Source organism: Spinacia oleracea, chromosome 3, assembly GCF_020520425.1.
Source record: "Spinacia oleracea cultivar Varoflay chromosome 3, BTI_SOV_V1, whole genome shotgun sequence".
NCBI lineage: Eukaryota > Viridiplantae > Streptophyta > Magnoliopsida > Caryophyllales > Amaranthaceae > Spinacia > Spinacia oleracea.
Genome location: NC_079489.1, coordinates 9,268,724 through 9,285,569, shown reverse-complemented (window position 1 = coordinate 9,285,569; position 16,846 = coordinate 9,268,724). Strand labels below are relative to the sequence as shown.

At 37.1% G+C, this 16,846-nt stretch overlaps 2 protein-coding genes across 14 annotated transcripts in view; both read right to left on the bottom strand.

Moving 5' to 3' along the window:
- Positions 1-150: 150 nt before the first annotated feature.
- LOC110799144 (cinnamoyl-CoA reductase 1) lies at positions 151-3,169 on the bottom strand. The gene is made up of 5 exons (XM_022004360.2): positions 2,770-3,169; positions 1,576-1,739; positions 1,275-1,484; positions 518-882; positions 151-430 (listed from the first exon to the last, which is right to left on the bottom strand). Exons 1-5 carry the CDS (start codon positions 3,092-3,094, stop codon positions 334-336), a joined length of 1,161 nt encoding a protein of 386 aa, XP_021860052.2. The 5' UTR covers positions 3,095-3,169; the 3' UTR covers positions 151-333.
- Positions 3,170-4,296: 1,127 nt separating this feature from the next.
- The window catches only part of LOC110799140 (uncharacterized), a 132,063-nt gene continuing 119,513 nt past the window's right edge, over positions 4,297-16,846 (bottom strand). Inside the window, exons 4-16 of one of the 13 annotated variants that reach the window (XM_056838602.1) lie at positions 12,557-12,649; positions 12,281-12,454; positions 11,043-11,546; positions 10,248-10,377; positions 9,216-9,390; positions 9,046-9,120; positions 8,044-8,925; positions 7,819-7,962; positions 6,199-6,391; positions 5,913-6,113; positions 5,249-5,312; positions 5,099-5,171; positions 4,297-4,985 (exon numbers count right to left, since the gene is read on the bottom strand). In XM_056838602.1, coding sequence (XP_056694580.1) covers positions 8,740-8,925; positions 9,046-9,120; positions 9,216-9,390; positions 10,248-10,377; positions 11,043-11,546; positions 12,281-12,454; positions 12,557-12,649 — 1,337 coding nt within the window. In that variant the 3' untranslated portion in view covers positions 4,297-4,985; positions 5,099-5,171; positions 5,249-5,312; ... (2 more) ...; positions 7,819-7,962; positions 8,044-8,739. Of the gene's footprint in view, positions 4,986-5,098; positions 5,172-5,248; positions 5,313-5,912; positions 6,114-6,158; positions 7,963-8,043; positions 8,926-9,045; positions 9,121-9,215; positions 9,391-10,247; positions 10,378-11,042; positions 11,547-12,280; positions 12,455-12,556; positions 12,650-12,994; positions 13,344-16,846 lie in introns of those variants that run through there. The other 12 variants (XM_056838603.1, XM_056838609.1, XM_056838606.1 and 9 more) reach the window with 12 other exon arrangements.

The following is a 16,846-nucleotide window of genomic DNA, read 5'->3' as shown; positions in this document are numbered from 1 at the left end:
AATTATTGGTATGGCCCGAGGGCATGTGGGTTTGGGCTGTCTGGGCCACATTTTTGGAATTTTTGGCCCGACACCCGAATCACTGTCCAGCCCGTCCTACAGCCATATATCTTTATAGATCCGTTAACCCTTTCTCATTATAGATGAAAATTGGAGGCAGAGGGTTTTGCTATTGCTTTTCATTACTGAAGATGCGCACAATCTTCCAATTACGCCGATAATATGGAAAAGAAGGGATTCTCATCTAGTTACAAGCTTTAAAGCATTTACCACACATGAACAAAAAATGAGGCCAAATGTACATAAACTGCATCCAGTTTCGACGATGGCATTTTACTGATGTTGCTGGAATTGACCATCAAAATTGATCATCAACTTGTTGAGTTTCTTGTTGCTAATCTGTTGTGGGAATACTCTTGTATCCTCCAAGCTGTATGTACACGAACAAGATTAAGATTAAGTGACTCTCAATTAGTGAAGTCTATTATTTAACAGAGGGAGTAAACTATGTATTTACCTTTGAGGAGAAGACATGAACATGGAGGCGAGCTTAACAGCGTCTTTCTGACAGTTGATGACATGGTTGAAGCACAGATAACGCCCGTATGACGAGACTTCTTCATAAACGGAAAACAGGGCATCTACCAGAAACCTGAGATCTACAGCCACAAGAACTCCGCGTTCATACATCTCAGCTGCGCCTTTTAGGTATGGAGGAAGATGACTGGGAATATTGTGCTTAGTATTGTCTGCAGCAGACGTATTTCGTAGGTTGTTATCTAACAGCAGTCCTCCGTTAACTGACACCATGCTCACCCCTCTGTCCATGGCAAGTGCCCATGCTGTTTTCTCTGCTAGTGTTTTTGACAATGCATGCCATAACTGTTACAGATCGTGCATGTTAAATCGAAAAATCTCGTTGCAAAGTTCGTGAACTCGTGTATAAGAAATAAACCTGACAGTAAAGATGGCCCGAGGCCTGAATCGACCCGACCCGATAAGAGCACGGCCCGGCACGAGCACGAAGTCGTGGGCCGGGCCTGGGCCGCATTTTTTGGGAAAAACACGACAAAACACGCTAAATTTAGTAAAAATTAGGCCTAGACACGGCACACCCGTGGGCTTGGGCTATGTTTTGACCATTTCGGCATGACACAGTGTGAGTTTGGCGTGGGCCGGGCCCGTTTGGCACATGCCCCACGGTCTCGGCCCGAAGCCCGGCCAGGCCCGGCACACGACCATCTTTACCTGACAGCACTCAGAAGGACTGCTACCTTGAATTTCTTACAGAGGTTGATGTCGCTCCAGCTCTTTTCGTCGACATTACAGGATGATGACGATGATGATGATGCAGGATTATGAGTTTCTGGCCAGACAACTGCTGTGGCAGAAGAAGTAAAGATGACCTTCTCCACGGTGGGCGTCTGTGCACATGCTTCCAACACATTATGTGCTGCTCTCACTTCTATTTCTGCCATATTTTCCTGCAATGTACCAATCAAACTAACCTGTTAAACACTGTATAACTTCATCCAGAATCAGTAGTACTACATCAGCAAGCAGCGTACTGCGTACATCGTAAACAGGATGCTCGAGTGGGGGCTCGAATGTGTAGAACAAGGCAGAGCAGTCGGTAAGAGTGTCGAGGATACTGTGATAATCCAATAGATCAGCACGGAAGATCTTCAGGTTTTTGTTGTTGTCGCCGTTACCCTGCACTTTCATGTTCTGCAACTCTCCTGTAAATGAGATACTTTGAAATTAGCAAGTTGATACTCATATTGGGATTATAGTACTAGTCCTGACCTAATGACTCGGAGGTCACGGGTTTAAATCTCCACTAAGTGCACTTTGGAGGTACGATTTTCTCACTCATTGTCACTCTCAAATTGCCTCGGTGGCTTGGCTCCAACTATTCGACTAACATGCTAGCACCCAGAATAGTGACTAGCAGTACAACCCTAATTGTGGACTATAGACAAGGGTGCACAATAACCAGGGTGCACAATGTATGTGCACATGTAAAAGAACATGACGTTGCAAACAAAAGAACCTACGATATATTCTCTCACTTGTCATTAAAAGCATAAATAATAAATACACTTCATATTAATGTTCTTTTAGCTACGTGTTTATGTTATTTCGGTGCACCATGCTCACTCTGCACCTTTGCCCCTCCTCCTAAATTGCGCAAGCCTAACAACTGTATGAAATTTTGGAACTTTTCTTTTATTACTTTATATCAGATATTAAGATTTATTTTCCAAGTTTTATTAGATATATTTTCCTATTTCAAAACTAGAGATTTTGCTCACACTATTTTCATACACTATGCCTGCATGGCTATATCGATGGAGAGTCTAACCACATACAAATCCAACGAGATTTTATCATAAAACCAACCAACCATAAGTGGAATAGGCTCATATTATTCCCACGCCAATGAAGAGAAAGGGAGGAAAGAATCAAATTATTTCCACATGATATGACTGATCATCACGTTTCACAACAATGCCATTATATTCCCCTCGTGAACAAACATAACAGTTTGGTAAGCAATAAAATCATTTTTGCCTTTTGGATGTATGGAAAGCCACAAATGTATTCATAACTATGTAGCCGTTATTCGATCTCAGGTTCCAAACTTTCATATACTGCTCATACACTTTATCAGTTAAACTAGTTGTCTCACCTTATTCGCTAATTCAGTAATAGAATTAGCTCGTAAGGTGGATATAATTGAAGCGACTGGGGAAGAAACGAACTGACCTTGAAAACGGGAATCGGATTGGAGAGAAGCATGAACAAAGTAGCCTCTTTGCAAGAGAGTTTTAACAAGTTCAAACCCAAGTAAACCTGAAGCATCCATTACACAAACTGTCTTTTGTTTCTTCAAAATCATTGATGATAGTGAATTCGGCGGCTGATGATGATTCTCCGTTCCACCGGTCACGGCCACAGCCACCGCTGCTGGTGGTGGCATCTTTTGAATGCTTGATTGGTAAAAGGAAAAAAAATGAAGAGTTGGAGGTTTTTTGGTTGATGGATTAGCTAACAGCCTAACACCATAGAAAGTACAAGGAATGTTTAGCATCTTGTCTAACTATATATACTTCAGGGGTATAATGGGTAATTCATTAATTTAGGGATTGGTAAGTTAGATTAGTTGTGAGACTGGTAGTTAGTAGGAAGGTGGAAATGACAAGAAACGCTTCCTAAATCCTAATTACTTCATTTTACTCCTATTATTATTAATCATTTTCATTATTATATTAAACCAACTATTGCATGATTCTTACACCTTAATAAGGGTTTTCCTTGTAAAGAGCGTCTCTTAATGTTTTCTTTTTCCCTTGCTATATAAAAAAGAAATTACTGCATGACTCGAATCATATAGTTAAATATAAAAGTAACTCTTGCCTCATTTTTGTCACAAATTAGAACATTAATCCAAAAAATTGATCAAATTGCTCTTATTCCTTATGGACTAATTTTCTTTTCCTTAAGAGTCATTTCGAATATTGTAGCACGTGATTGGATGAGTGTTAAACGCAACACGGTTAAGATGAAATAACTCCCTTACCAGCTGATTCGAACACATTTTAAAGTAGGGACAGTTAAACAACCAAAAAAAAGGAGGAAAAAAATAGAAGTCATACGTGTGAATGAAAATAAGGGTCTATAAGGAAGAAATGCACAAATTGTATACGAAAAGCTGTGGTTGGCCTAATGAAAACTCTTTCTGAAATAGAAAGAAAGGGAACGTCTCTTTACTCGTTACATTTTTCACCACTAAAAATCATAAGGTGAGTATAATTTTGTTGCAAGAAATATGGCCTATTTTATCCAAATCTAAATAAAGATACTTCTATTTGCGAATTGTAAGTCCGTAATCCTCACCAAATAAGAAAAAAAAAGTGTAATTATGAGATAAGGTATGAAGCCGCTTAAGCTAAGTTTTTAACAGTTTGTAACAACTAAATTGAATTGGAATTTTTGTGAAATTATCGTAATTGCGTGGACATGAATACAAGATTAAATTATTTCATTTTGTTTTTGAGGGAAATTGGACAAGATAAGTTTTGGCCCTTCACAAAAACATCTAAATGATTAACTTGCTTATCTGCACAAAATGATCAAGCTGTAATCTTATCTAATTAAGTCCTCCTGTTACTCGGCATTTCCAATCGCCACTCGCGGTTCTCTTACGTCGAAGAAACCCTTGAACAATCTCCGGGATTGTCATTTTCCAGAGTTTTGTTTGTACAAACTACCCTGTTATTTAGTCAGAGGAAATCACAAATATCTCTGCATAAACCTGAAACGTTACAAAAAATGATACAACTTGTACAACTTACAAGCGTATTTCTGGCATATTAGGAATGTACTGGTACAGAAAATTTCAGACAATTTATACAACTGCATAATCAGTAATTCAAGTTATCATTTACATTCTCATCAAGAAACTCCCCCCTAAAATAGGGAACTGTCACTCTGTCAGTAGAAATGTTCTTCTCTGTGACTTACAACAGCATCAACAAGGCAGCAGTCGCAACACTTGGGCCTGTCTCTGTGATTGGATCATACCATTAACTAAGCATGCCTAGCAGCTGACTTTGAGCTCAGGAGAACAGTAAGTATAACTCCAGCATGGTGTTTGTAGTCTCCACCCACCCGATTTCTTCCCAAAATACCCATATAGGGTATGAAAAAACCTTACATTTTACCACCATACGTCTATATATGCCAGGAACATCAAGCTTGAGTAGTGTATCGAGTAGCTGGAACTACAAGCTTGAGTTCTTTTTTCACCGTCTCAGTTTTGATCGTTGCACTAGAAAATAGAGATTGTAACTTGTTCCTACACCCTATGTACAGGTAAGAGAGATTGCAGAACTCACGAGTATGTAAAAATAAGAATTCTTCGGGTAATTCTTGATATTTGCTCAACAAAAACCTCTTGAACTTTAGTTTCAGGTCTCTACCTGCTCAGCAATGTACATGGTGAAGGAAGTTTAGAAAGCCATTAGTCACCAGCATCGTCTTCTCAAAGAGACTAAAACCTTAACACATAAACACTGAAGGTTGTATAAGTCACCTTTTGGTTGGAACTTGGAAGAATGATATGTTCTTTGAAAGAGCTGACCCAACTACTTCCACAAGATCTTTCCCTGACAACAATATGGAATAAGCTTAAGAAACGATTGGAAACTGTAAAACATTAGTTCGAACCAAATACTTTTCTTACCAGTTATATGCTTATCGCCATCATTGATGTTTATCAATAAAGGAGTAATTGAGGTGTCCTTCAGCTGCAATTGAATAACCCAACTGTAATATCAGAAGTTGGCATGCGATAACGACAACAATGAAGTACATCAAACTTCTAAAAATATTGGAGTATCTGTGACAAGCCTATACCACAGAAAAAAGTCTCTGGAAATTTTAAGATTACTCGACAGTCTATGCCACGCAAACCAAAGGCCTGCTGGCCTGTAACCTTTAGACCACACATCAAATTCAGCTGTTGAACAGAGACCGAGTTTGATGGTCACGCATGGACAGAGACAATAACAACATGAACTCAACATTGTTCTAATGAGAATTGCACACTAGGGGAAAAACTTACTGAAGACATCTAAAGGTCAAAATGTCAAATACACTTGTAAAATCTTTGTTATATGGCAATGGCAAGTTTTAACATATGGTGAATGAGGCTATGAGCAATTGAGCATATTAAAAGCAGACGACTAGTTTCTATGAATCATTTTGTTTTTTCTGTTGGGTTTTCTAGTTCAGAGGATAAGAATATGGAAGAAAAATGCAACCAAGAGATGTGGCCATATAGCTTGATGTTAATTGTTTGAAAGTAATGAAACAGAAACACAGCAGCACTCAAATGATTAATTTACCTGTCAGAACATGCAAGGATTACAGATTTACAGCAGCAGGCAATTGCTTGGTGTATTGGAATGTTTGGATCGAAAAAAGGGTGCAACACCTTCTAAGCAAGAATAACACCTGCATCTGCAGACACCAACAGATCTGAGGAGCTCTGAATGACATCTTCTGGTGCAAACAAGAGTACTACTAAATCCACCAGCTCTAGGATCCTGAATATGTATAATACTAACTTATTAAAGCATTCACAAACTTACATTTAGAACATTTGAAAACTTCTGACAAAAAATAGTTTACCGAGCTGCCAATGGGATGCCTCCCCGGGCTGCTAAAATAGGTTCTGACAGTGCCGACAAACTTCGTTTGACTCCATTTGCATCAGCGAATGCTTTACCACATAAGATAAGAGAAGAAGCGCTCAGTATCAGCAGCAAGAAACCCCATACTTCCTTGAGAACCAAGACCAATTGTACTACCTATTGTTTCAGTACTGCAGAGTCAAGTGTAAATTAAACAGCTCGGAAATACATCATCACTAATTGAGAGAAACAACTAGAGACTAGAGAGCACTGCCATGGATGTCAAAACATGTTTTTATATAATATGAACAGAAAACAAAACCTTAAACCACTAGGCAGTCAATCACATAGATTTTACACCAGTGGAGCAAAACCCAAAATTTTTATGTGGAATGCTATTACTAAATTCCTGCGCCTTTTTGTAGCTTGTAGGGATATTTATCCATGTGGATATGCATTTAAATATCCTGTGATTCCAGGTTTACTAAGTAGACTGCTTCCGTTGAAAACCAGCATGATCACAAAGGACTGCATCACTGATCAACATCACAAACACTTATCTCACCTTACCCATCTCTCCCGAAATTAAATAGAGACCCTTTTAAGGAAATTCAACTGGCTCCATAGTCTATTCACACGATCGCATTTTAGTTGACTTAAACCATAAAATTAGTGCATGCCAAGACAAAACCGATTTAGTGTATATTCTAATGAAGTATTAAGCCCCTAATGAAATAAAAAATAGGAACAGAGAAAAATTGCCAAGAAAAAGGGGTGCACAAGTATGAGTTGGCAACCTTGGCTTGTCATAGGTATGCTGTTACAATAGACTTCGAACAGTACACTAATACTAAGGCTAATATAATTCTAGTCCATATAGATTACAGAATTACGTTATGTATTACCTATTTAGAATTTAGGTAGGAATATAACTCTATGTCCTACATATATTGCTGATGATTAATAAAGAGATGCACGTTTAGTTGGTTAATTTGTCATGGTATCAAGAGCTACGGTTAAGTAACCTGCATTGAAGTGAAATGAAATGCTGGGAATAAGAAATCAAGAAAGTGATCTGATTTATTAAATTAGCAGACCACTAATGGGTCGATATGGAGCATAAAGGATATGGACATATGGAATAATTAAAATGAAGGGTTTGCTCCTGAATGATTAAATATGAATTAGCCCAATTAAGTTAAAGTTTGCATGTAGTTAGGACATATAAAGATGTAGTCTATGATTGTCAAAAGTTATGTCTCTCAATTCCCAGTATATGTGAACATATCAGAGACTACAGTATTACTGTCTGCAACTTCTGAAGTTTTTTGACTTGGTCTTTAACCTTGATATCCTAGTTAATTCAAACTCATCAATTCTAGCCTCTTGAGCTCTTTAATTTACTATTTATTGACTCAAATTTATGCTTGGACTCTTTCACTGTCCAGCTCCCAGTACATCGCTAACATGTTCAACTGAAGTAGGGAAGAAACTGGATATGATGCCCTATAAACTAGGTCATAGATGGACAGCTAAATATGCAAATCAAAAGAACCAGAATTCTATTGAGCCTGCAAAGTCAGACGTTTGAAAATCAGTCAATCAGATACATACTTACCCAATTCTTAGGCATTGTGAGTAAAAAAGAACAACGTAACCTTGAATGAGTAGTTCACCTTGAGAGCAGTACACCCTTAAAAAAACTTGTAAGTTGACGGGCTCCTAATCTGATGCACCATCTCCCATCAACATTACTTGCTTCCTGAATTTTATCACACGTTAGACGAAGTCATGAAGTTAAAATCCAAAGAATGAAGCAGATGCATAGAATTGAATTGCTTACCAGGGATTTGTTACATTTGGAATCAGATTCTTCTCATCCATTGCCCGAGGGAGTTTGTTTGAAACTTGATTTTTCTCATCTTTTTGAGTGAATTCACTCAAAACATACAACTATCTCAAGCTATTAGTCGGGAATGATCAAAATTACTTTAAAGTAAACAAAACTTTAAGAGATATCAAACTATTGACCCTCTTTACAAAGGGTCTAATAAATAACTTTTGGCATTTTGTCCTTTTTCTTTTCTCAGTTTTCTACACATCAGCGTTCAGTTAAATCAATTTGGTGAAGTCATAACTGCCTACGATTCTTCCATACTCGACAAATTTTGAAGTGTTCTTTCTTTTCCGGAAAAAATGGTGAGAATAAAAATAAATAAATGGCAATGGATAAAGTTAGGGTCAAAAGGTTTAGATAAGATAAATTCAGCCCTGTAAAACAAAAAATAATAAGATAGAATTCAACAAAGTATAGTTAAGTTAACACGGTCCCAAAATGCATGCCAAGCTGGCACTATAACACAACAGCCTCCCAAGTCCTAACTATCATTGGCAGCGTTGAACTCCTTATCAAGGCATCAAGCTTGTTTGGTGATTCTACGACCAAAATATGTAGACCAAAATATTTAGAAACACTTATAGGGAATCAACTAGTATGTAGACCAAAATATTTAGAATAAATTTTATCGGCAAACCCTAACTAAGGAAGAGCACCATTGCTCTTTAATGCCTCAAACTTCTCCAATCTAGCCATCACATCCTCCAACTCTTCCTCCAGCATAATCATTTTGTGCTTTAGAGCCTGGAACTCCTCAAAATCCACTTTCTCATGGTCTGCAGAAACATCACGCTTGTCCTTCCAAACAAACTTCATTCTTGGGTCCTCCTGAATATGAAAGTCAACATTAGCAATCTCTGCATAAGCAATCGCAAAAGAAATGTGACAGATTCCAATCTGGGACGGAAGGAATACAAACTTTGCAAAAATTAATAAGGGGTTAATAACCTTTTGTAAGGATAAAAACCTTGGACAAAGATCCTCCTCCTTCCAAGACACTTCATAGTCGGCTATGCCTGAACCCTAAGCATAGAGTTTGCTTAATCATCAATAAAAATAAAAATAGATAGAAGGACTGAAAAAAAAACAAGAAATATTGCGTATTGAATAGATATTACCTTTTGCAACGAATGCGAGCACAAAAATTTCAACGCATTATAGCAATGTTCATACTCCTTGTAATGAACAATTACTTTGCAATACACAACAGTCGAAATTGAATCCTCTTTTTTTGTTGAATAAAAGTTTCTCTCATCCTTACCAAAATTTTCATCCGGAACAACGTCAAGATCCCTAATAGAAACAAGTAGAACTACGTTAGAACAAGATTATATACAACAATTTGATCAATCATTCCACTTTCAAGTCAATAACAAGATTGAACATCACTTCTACACCGAAAACCAACGAGAAAAGAAACAACAAAATAAGAAAGGAAAAATAATTTTAATAATCCAACTTTTAGGAGGCTTGCTTAAAATAGTCCAAATTTTTTTTTAGTAATTTTGAAATAATCCTACATTTATGTGACATCTTCTCAAAATGGTCTTTAACTTAGGAAAAATAGAGAGAAGCGTATTAATGGATGCAATAGTGGATGATGGATTCGTTGGTTTCCATCAACAACAACAACCCCCTTTTACTCCCCCCCCCCCCCCTCCCCTCCAGTTTTCCACCACCGGCAGCCTCTTTTCTCTTCTTAGGAGATAGGTTGAGGAGAGAGAAAGTCACCCAATCGAGGCACCACCGGCAACCGCAGAAGGCGGCAGAGAAGGAGTGCAACAACTTCAACAATACTAAGGTTTCAATCAATTCCCGAAGTTGTAAGAATCACGGAAAAGTTGGAAGTTATCCTCTAAGGATGGTTTAGGTAATGACGGTGGTATTAAGGATGGGTGTTGTTATTGGTGATGTTGATGGTGGTGTCAGTTTTGGCGGTGGTGCCGTGGTGGTGTTTATGGCGGCTGACTTTTGTAATGGGATGAGGGTGTTTGTTGAGGATGATTTGGTTACGGAGCAGCAACAATTAAATTTTCAAAAGTTGCCTAGTATTCAGGTTGACGGTCACAGGAAACATTTTGAGAATATGAAGAAAATTTAAGAAATAAGGCTTTAAGTTATGAAGAAAATTTTGTAATCTTCGTTTATACCTGATTTTCCCAAAAGTCTCAAGAAAGATGCAAAGAAGCCTTTTTGATGGTTTGGAGGAGTCAGGTTGCTCAGCAAACCAATGAGATGGAATTCCATTCAGTATAATAGCAGGTGGATCCTCTGTCAGACCTGCCAAATAAGATATACAAGTCACTCGAAAAAGAATGGAAAGAAAATGAAGTTATAATATCTCATCATGGGAAGTTATAATCAAGATGTTATAACAGCAGGTTCCTTATGGGATGCATAGATACCAATGTCTAATTTCAAATTCTGGATTTGGAAAGTCTGCTGTTTGGATTGCATAGAATGAAACTATGGAACTGCCCTGAAGTTTTGGTATAATTGGAAAGGCACATATAAGTAGGATTTGAAATTCGGTTTTACACTAATTATATCATACACACGTCTTCTCTTCCACCAAAACCACTAGATACTTTCCACTCTCCATAAATTATGGCGAAATGCCCATCATCCCAACCACTTTCAAACATCATATTAAAATTCTGAATCTAGATTTTGAATACCTAAATTCCGCCAAAGAGACAATTTTGAATTGAAGGTAAGGGATACTAATTTCCAAATTTGAAATAAATCAATTGAATTCAAATTCAGGTTCTCATACACAGCCTTGTATAGTTTAATGTCTCCTTAATACTAATGAAGTTGCTTAATACATATCGATAAGACTTGCAAGAAAAAAATTAGTATTAGGTTAGAGTAACCTACAACAATTCCATGATTTCAGAAATTAAAGATACAAAAAAAAACTATATACAAGATTATGAAAATACCTGAAATAGCACACTTCATTTGTGTTGCATCTTCTGAAAAAGAAGGCGGAAACACTTTTACTACGAAGAGAGTGCCGTTATCGGTCACTTCAAACGTACCAAGTTTCTCAAAAAGTTCGTTCCCTAATTTCAAAAGCACGCTAGTGTTTTGTAAGTTAGGGGGTCTAAAAAAGAATCTGCCATCAGCCAACATTGTTAGTTTACCCTTCATTTTTTGATTGAACAAAAGACGTACCCTAACATCTTCGTACGGAACAGAAATACTTTTTTTAAATATCCGGGGGCTAGAAAATAGTGATGTTACAATCTCTCGTGTCATTTGTCTTGTCACCATTTTATCTTCTTCACAGAATAAATGAAAGTCCAATTTGACACGGGGAACCAAAAAAACAGTAAAATCCCCAACTTGTATTCTTGTAGAAGCTGGACATGGCTTGGGGAGAGGTTTGGGGTTTGCTACTGTAATAGAGGGTAAGGCCCAAGGACAAGTGGTGGACATATTACCTGCATTTGAAATCATCAAATGAGTACTAACATTTAACAGCAAGAACAGCTACATAGTAAATTATTGAGTGAATGAAGGAAAATTGTCATCCATGAAACATCACTAAACTACAAACATGAGAATTAGCTTGCATGACTTTAACTCCTATGCGTTGGGTGTAGATAACTCAACTTATGTGATCTCAATCAGAATATCAGAAAAGGGTATGGGGATCTATTCCGAGACACCAAGTGAATCTACTTCACAATCAAATGGATCTCCTATCTGTTACTTGGTCATCTCTATCCAACTAGAAAAGGTCCAATTGTCAAAGAAAAAGGTGAACTCTATGACCAATTGTCAAAAGAGAAAACCACTCACAAGGCATTCAAGTTTATAGACGTTTTAACATGTTTATTTATAAGAGGATGTTCCGTATGGCACTTATCAATAATTCAAGGTGAATTAAGTAAAGAAACTGTTCAAAAGGATTCACTTCAACAATAAATACTACACTTGGTAAAAAAAAGATCACCAAGAAGCATCTGGCCACATATTCCCAAATCAAATTCATTTTGAAACAATGACATCAAGAAAAAGCAATCAGCATACGACAAAGTCGGTTTGTTTGAATTTCAGTCTAGACCTATCTAACCATCATATAAATCATCTTAAGTGAACAAGTTCCGACTTAACAGTTAACACCACACAATAGTAATTTGAATCAACGAGTAATGATGAAAGCGATGTATACCACCATCCAAGGGGTCTCCAGCATCAGCAACCAGTTTATCTCCAGATGTAGTTGAGCCACTACAAACTCTGATATTCTTCCTGCTTATAGTCGTCTCCGGAACTCTCGATGTAGTTGAGCTACTACAAACTCTGATAGTGCTCTTGCTTATAGTTGTCTCTGGAACTTTATCACCTACAGCATATCACATGTTGAATGTCACATATCATGTATCACATTAAACATCTGCTGTAAAACCAGCATTCATACAACATATACAGATAAAACGAACATTACTTGGGGCCTCTTGTTCATCAGGGACATAAACCTTGTCATCAACCTCTGTCCTAGCAATAGCAGTATGTTCATCTCCGCGAGAACCTTCGTCACCTAATTTTTCAAACAACAACAACATAATCTTTATCAGACAAGATAAAGTGCCATAACCACGAAATACAAGCACCAATTTACAGATAATTGCAAACATTCATAAAGAAGGAAACAAGTAACAATTCAACTTTTTAAAGCAACAAAATTTCAGCTACCATGAAGGAAACAAGCAACAATTCAACTTTTTAAAGCAACAAAATTTCAGCTACTAACAAGGAAACAAGCAATCAGCAAACTAATATTCAATCATTCAATATTAATTAACTTTCTAAAGCAACCAATATGTCGTCAAAAAAATAACAAGCCATAAATATAACAAAAAATTGAAATTTTTTGACGACAAACCTGGTTCAGGCATGATGTCATGATCCTGGGTATCCGTTTTTCTTCTTTTATTATCACGAGGTGTTGACATTAGAACTGTACGAAGGATTAGGTTAAGAAAGGAGGAAGATTTCTGGGAACGCAAAGAGGAATAATTTAAATTTAGGAAAAATAAATTAAATTAGGACAAGATTTTAGGAAGGTTGAATGATTAAGACAAGATTTCTAGGAAGAATTGGAGTAAAATAAGGAAGAACACATAGAAAAAGTTTGATGCAATCCCTCAAACTTCTGGCGTAGCCGACTATGATGATAGTCTGATAGATAGAAGATGATCTTGACTGTTTGAGGGGATGACTTGGTTAACTTTATTAAAAGTTAATGATGTTAAATTACTGTCCTTTTTTTTTCTTTTTCCCGTTTCGTATCAATGTATCGTGCACGCTATATAATGTACGGATCAGTACTTTTTTCTAGGGTCAGGGGTGATCGGGGGAAAACTAGTTCGTTACTAGTCTCTCCTAATCAAACAAAAATCTAAAATAATCACTAAACACAAGTAAAGCAAAAAATAAGGGTCGAAATCCACAAGGAATAGGCGAACTAGATTATTCTAATCGAACAACAAGTTATCGTAATTGCGTGGACATGAATACAAGATTAAATTAGTTCATTTTTTTGAGGGAAATTGGATAGGATAAGTTTTAGCCCTTCACAAAAACATCTAAATGATTAACTTGCTTATATGCACAAAATGATCAAGCTGTAGTCTTATCTAATTAAGTCCTCCTGTTACATGGCCTTTCCCATCGCCACTCGTTGTTTCTCTTACGTCTGAGAAGCCCTTGAACAATCTCCGGGATTGTCATTTTCCGGAGTTTTGTTTGTCCAAACTACCCTGTTATTTAGTCAGAGGAAATCACAAATATCTCTGCATAAACCTGAAACATTACAGAAAATGATACAACTTACACAACTTACAAGCGTATTTCTGGCATGTTAGGAATGTACTGGTTCAGAAAATTTCAGACAATATACACTAACTGCATAATAAGTAATTCAAGTTATCATTTACATTCTCATCAAGAAACTCCCTGGGAAAACTAGGTCGTTACTAGTCTCTCCTAATCAAACAAAAAAAAAACCTAAACTAACCACTAAACACAAGTAAAGCGGCAAGTAAGGGTCGAAATCCACAAGGACTAAGGTGCGCTAATTTATGCTAATCGAACAACAAGTTAGGTCGGAATAGGGTTGGAAAAGTCAACTAACCAACTAAAACTAAACTAACTACCAAAGGGCAAGCATGGTCAAGGAATGAGATCAAACACCAACAATAATGAAACAAGTATACGAGCAACAATTAAGAATGATGATGCATAAGCAAAGTATGAATGATGCGTTGGTTAGAAATAGATCCCCAAATGACTCCCGCCTTGGATCAATTCTTAGAATAGTCAAATGCGAACTCCCGTCCTACACACAACTACCCTTAGGTCACGGTTAAGCACAAACCAAACAATAGTCAACTTAGGTCACGATCCCTCGATTTTCCTAAAGTCAACTACCCCAAAATCTAAGTCATACACAAGTAGCTAATTTGCATACAACAAAGTTTGAGTATGCTCAAACAAACAATAATTTAATCATGCAACATCACCAAATTCAAACTCATTTACCCAAATCAATCATTATTAGGTTTTCACCCAAACCCTAACCAACAACACTACTCAATCAACATAAAAATAATACGGCAACTTTTGTGTAAGACCGCCTTACCGGAAAGACCACTTTGGTTGCTTAACTAATTGGTTTAATTTCTTAACTAATTGGTTACATTGCTTAATTAATTGATTCAATTGCTTAACTAATTGGTTTCGGTGCTTAACTAATTAGTTCAAGTGCCTAACTAATTGGTTCCATTGCTTAACTTATATGATATCAATGTGGTCTTTTGCGTAAGACCGCCTTATAGAAAAGTTTATAAAAATAATAAATTTAAAGACTTTAATAACTAGTAGCATGATACTAAGCAAAAACAACAACTAATTTGAAGATTAAATTATAAAACTAAACATGAAACTAATCTAATCAAAGAAACATATAAAACAATAAATAAGACAATAATTGAAGAGAGAAGAGTAAAGAAAATCTCATTGATTAAATGATGGAAATCTCCAAATCATCAAGAAAATCCCTATCTTTGATTCTTCAAAATTCAATTTCAATCCATGTTTCTCTCACTTTCTCTCTCCAAAAACTAACTAAACCCTAAAACTTAATCTAATTTTTTTTTTTTTTTTTTTTTTTTGAAAGGTAAGGAGAATATACTTAGGAGCCTCTCCGCACGAGAGTCACTCCTGAGTAATCATTACACAAGATAGTAGCTAATCTCTGGCTATTGGTAGGATCTATATACATATTTCCAACAATTAGGTGACCGACATTCGCTATCCAATCTGCAGCCGAATTTGCTTCTCTGAAAATGTGCTTGATATCCCACGTGGTAAAGAGGGTGAGGAGATGTTTGATATCAGAAATAATGTTACTGATCTTCCAAGGAGTAGACCACACCCCTTTAACTGCATTAATGATAAGAAGATTATCACCTTCGATAAGGAGATTATCGATCTGAAGACGCCTAGCTTCTTGTAGACCTTTGTGGAGAGCGATGGCTTCAGCCATGAAAGCTTGAGTTTGACCAAGATTAAAAGTACATGCTGAAATTGAAATTCCTTCATTATTACGGATGATGAGTCCTGCTGCTGCTGAAGAAGATTTACTGGAGCCGTCGAAGTTGAGTTTGAAGGTGCCGAGTGGAGGGGGGTACCAGCGAACCATGATTGGAGGGGAAGGGAGAGGTGGAGGGGTGGAATTGAGGGTAGTGATAGGGGTGCCCGTAAGCTGGTGATAGTCAAGTTGGAGACGAGATTGCCATTCATGGTAAGCAGAGTTTGCCTTGTAGAAAACCCGGAATGGGTTGAAGGACGCATTGTTGAAGGTACAATCGTTTCTTTCCTTCCAAAGGGACCAAATTAGGAAGGTGAACTTACATAAAGCAGAGGGGTACTTCCTGAGAAGGGTTAGATTTTCAAGAAGGTCGTGGGAGGTGATAAAATAATCCAGCCAGTGTTTAGTTAAATGGAGATCCCACAAGAGTTTAGAGGAAGGGCATTGAATGAAAATATGATTCATAGTTTCAACATAAGTGTCACAAAGTGGACAAACATCAAAAGGCAGGATATTACGTTTCTGGAGTGTACTTCGTACAGGAATGCTATTATGGCAAATTTGCCATAGAAAAATAGCAATTTTAGGTGGGATGTCTAAGCTCCAGATCCAGTTATAGTTCCAAGTATGGGGAGAAAAAGGTAACCCATGAGCTATCCAAGTCGCGGATTTGACGGAAAACTCTCCCGTCGAAGTAGCTCCCCAAATTGGAGAATCCTCAAGGTCTCTAGTTGGAATAGTTAATCCTTTAATTTTCATAGCTAAGGCGGGAGGAACTATAGATTTTAATTTATCACTATCCCATTCGTGGTTAGGGAGGATGAAATCAGCAACACGTAGATTCGAATTAACTGTATTGATATTCAATTTTAAGTGACTAAGGAGATTATCCTGGATAACCCAGTTGTCAAGCCAGAAATTAATAGATTTGCCGTTCCCGAGTTTCCAACGAATACCTTTGCGCAGAATCTCTCTTTGGCAAAGGATATGACGCCAGATAGAGGAGTCTTTTGGTTTAGGAGTATATTCAAAAAAGGTTGAGTTGGAGAGATATTTTTTCCTAATTAATGAAACCCAGAGGTTTTCTTCGTTCATTAAGATTTTCCAGCCAAGCTTCGCAAGGAAGGCTTGGTTAAGAGGTCT

Coding starts and splice junctions, on each gene's coding strand:
- LOC110799144 (XM_022004360.2), bottom strand. CDS start 3,094: ATGCTAAACATTCCTTGTACTTTCTATGGTGTTAGGCTGTTAGCTAAT. Junction 1,485..1,575: donor TCGAGCATCCTGTTTACGAT/GTACGCAGTACG, acceptor GGTACATTGCAG/GAAAATATGGCAGAAATAGA. Junction 883..1,274: donor ACCTCTGTAAGAAATTCAAG/GTAGCAGTCCTT, acceptor GATCTGTAACAG/TTATGGCATGCATTGTCAAA.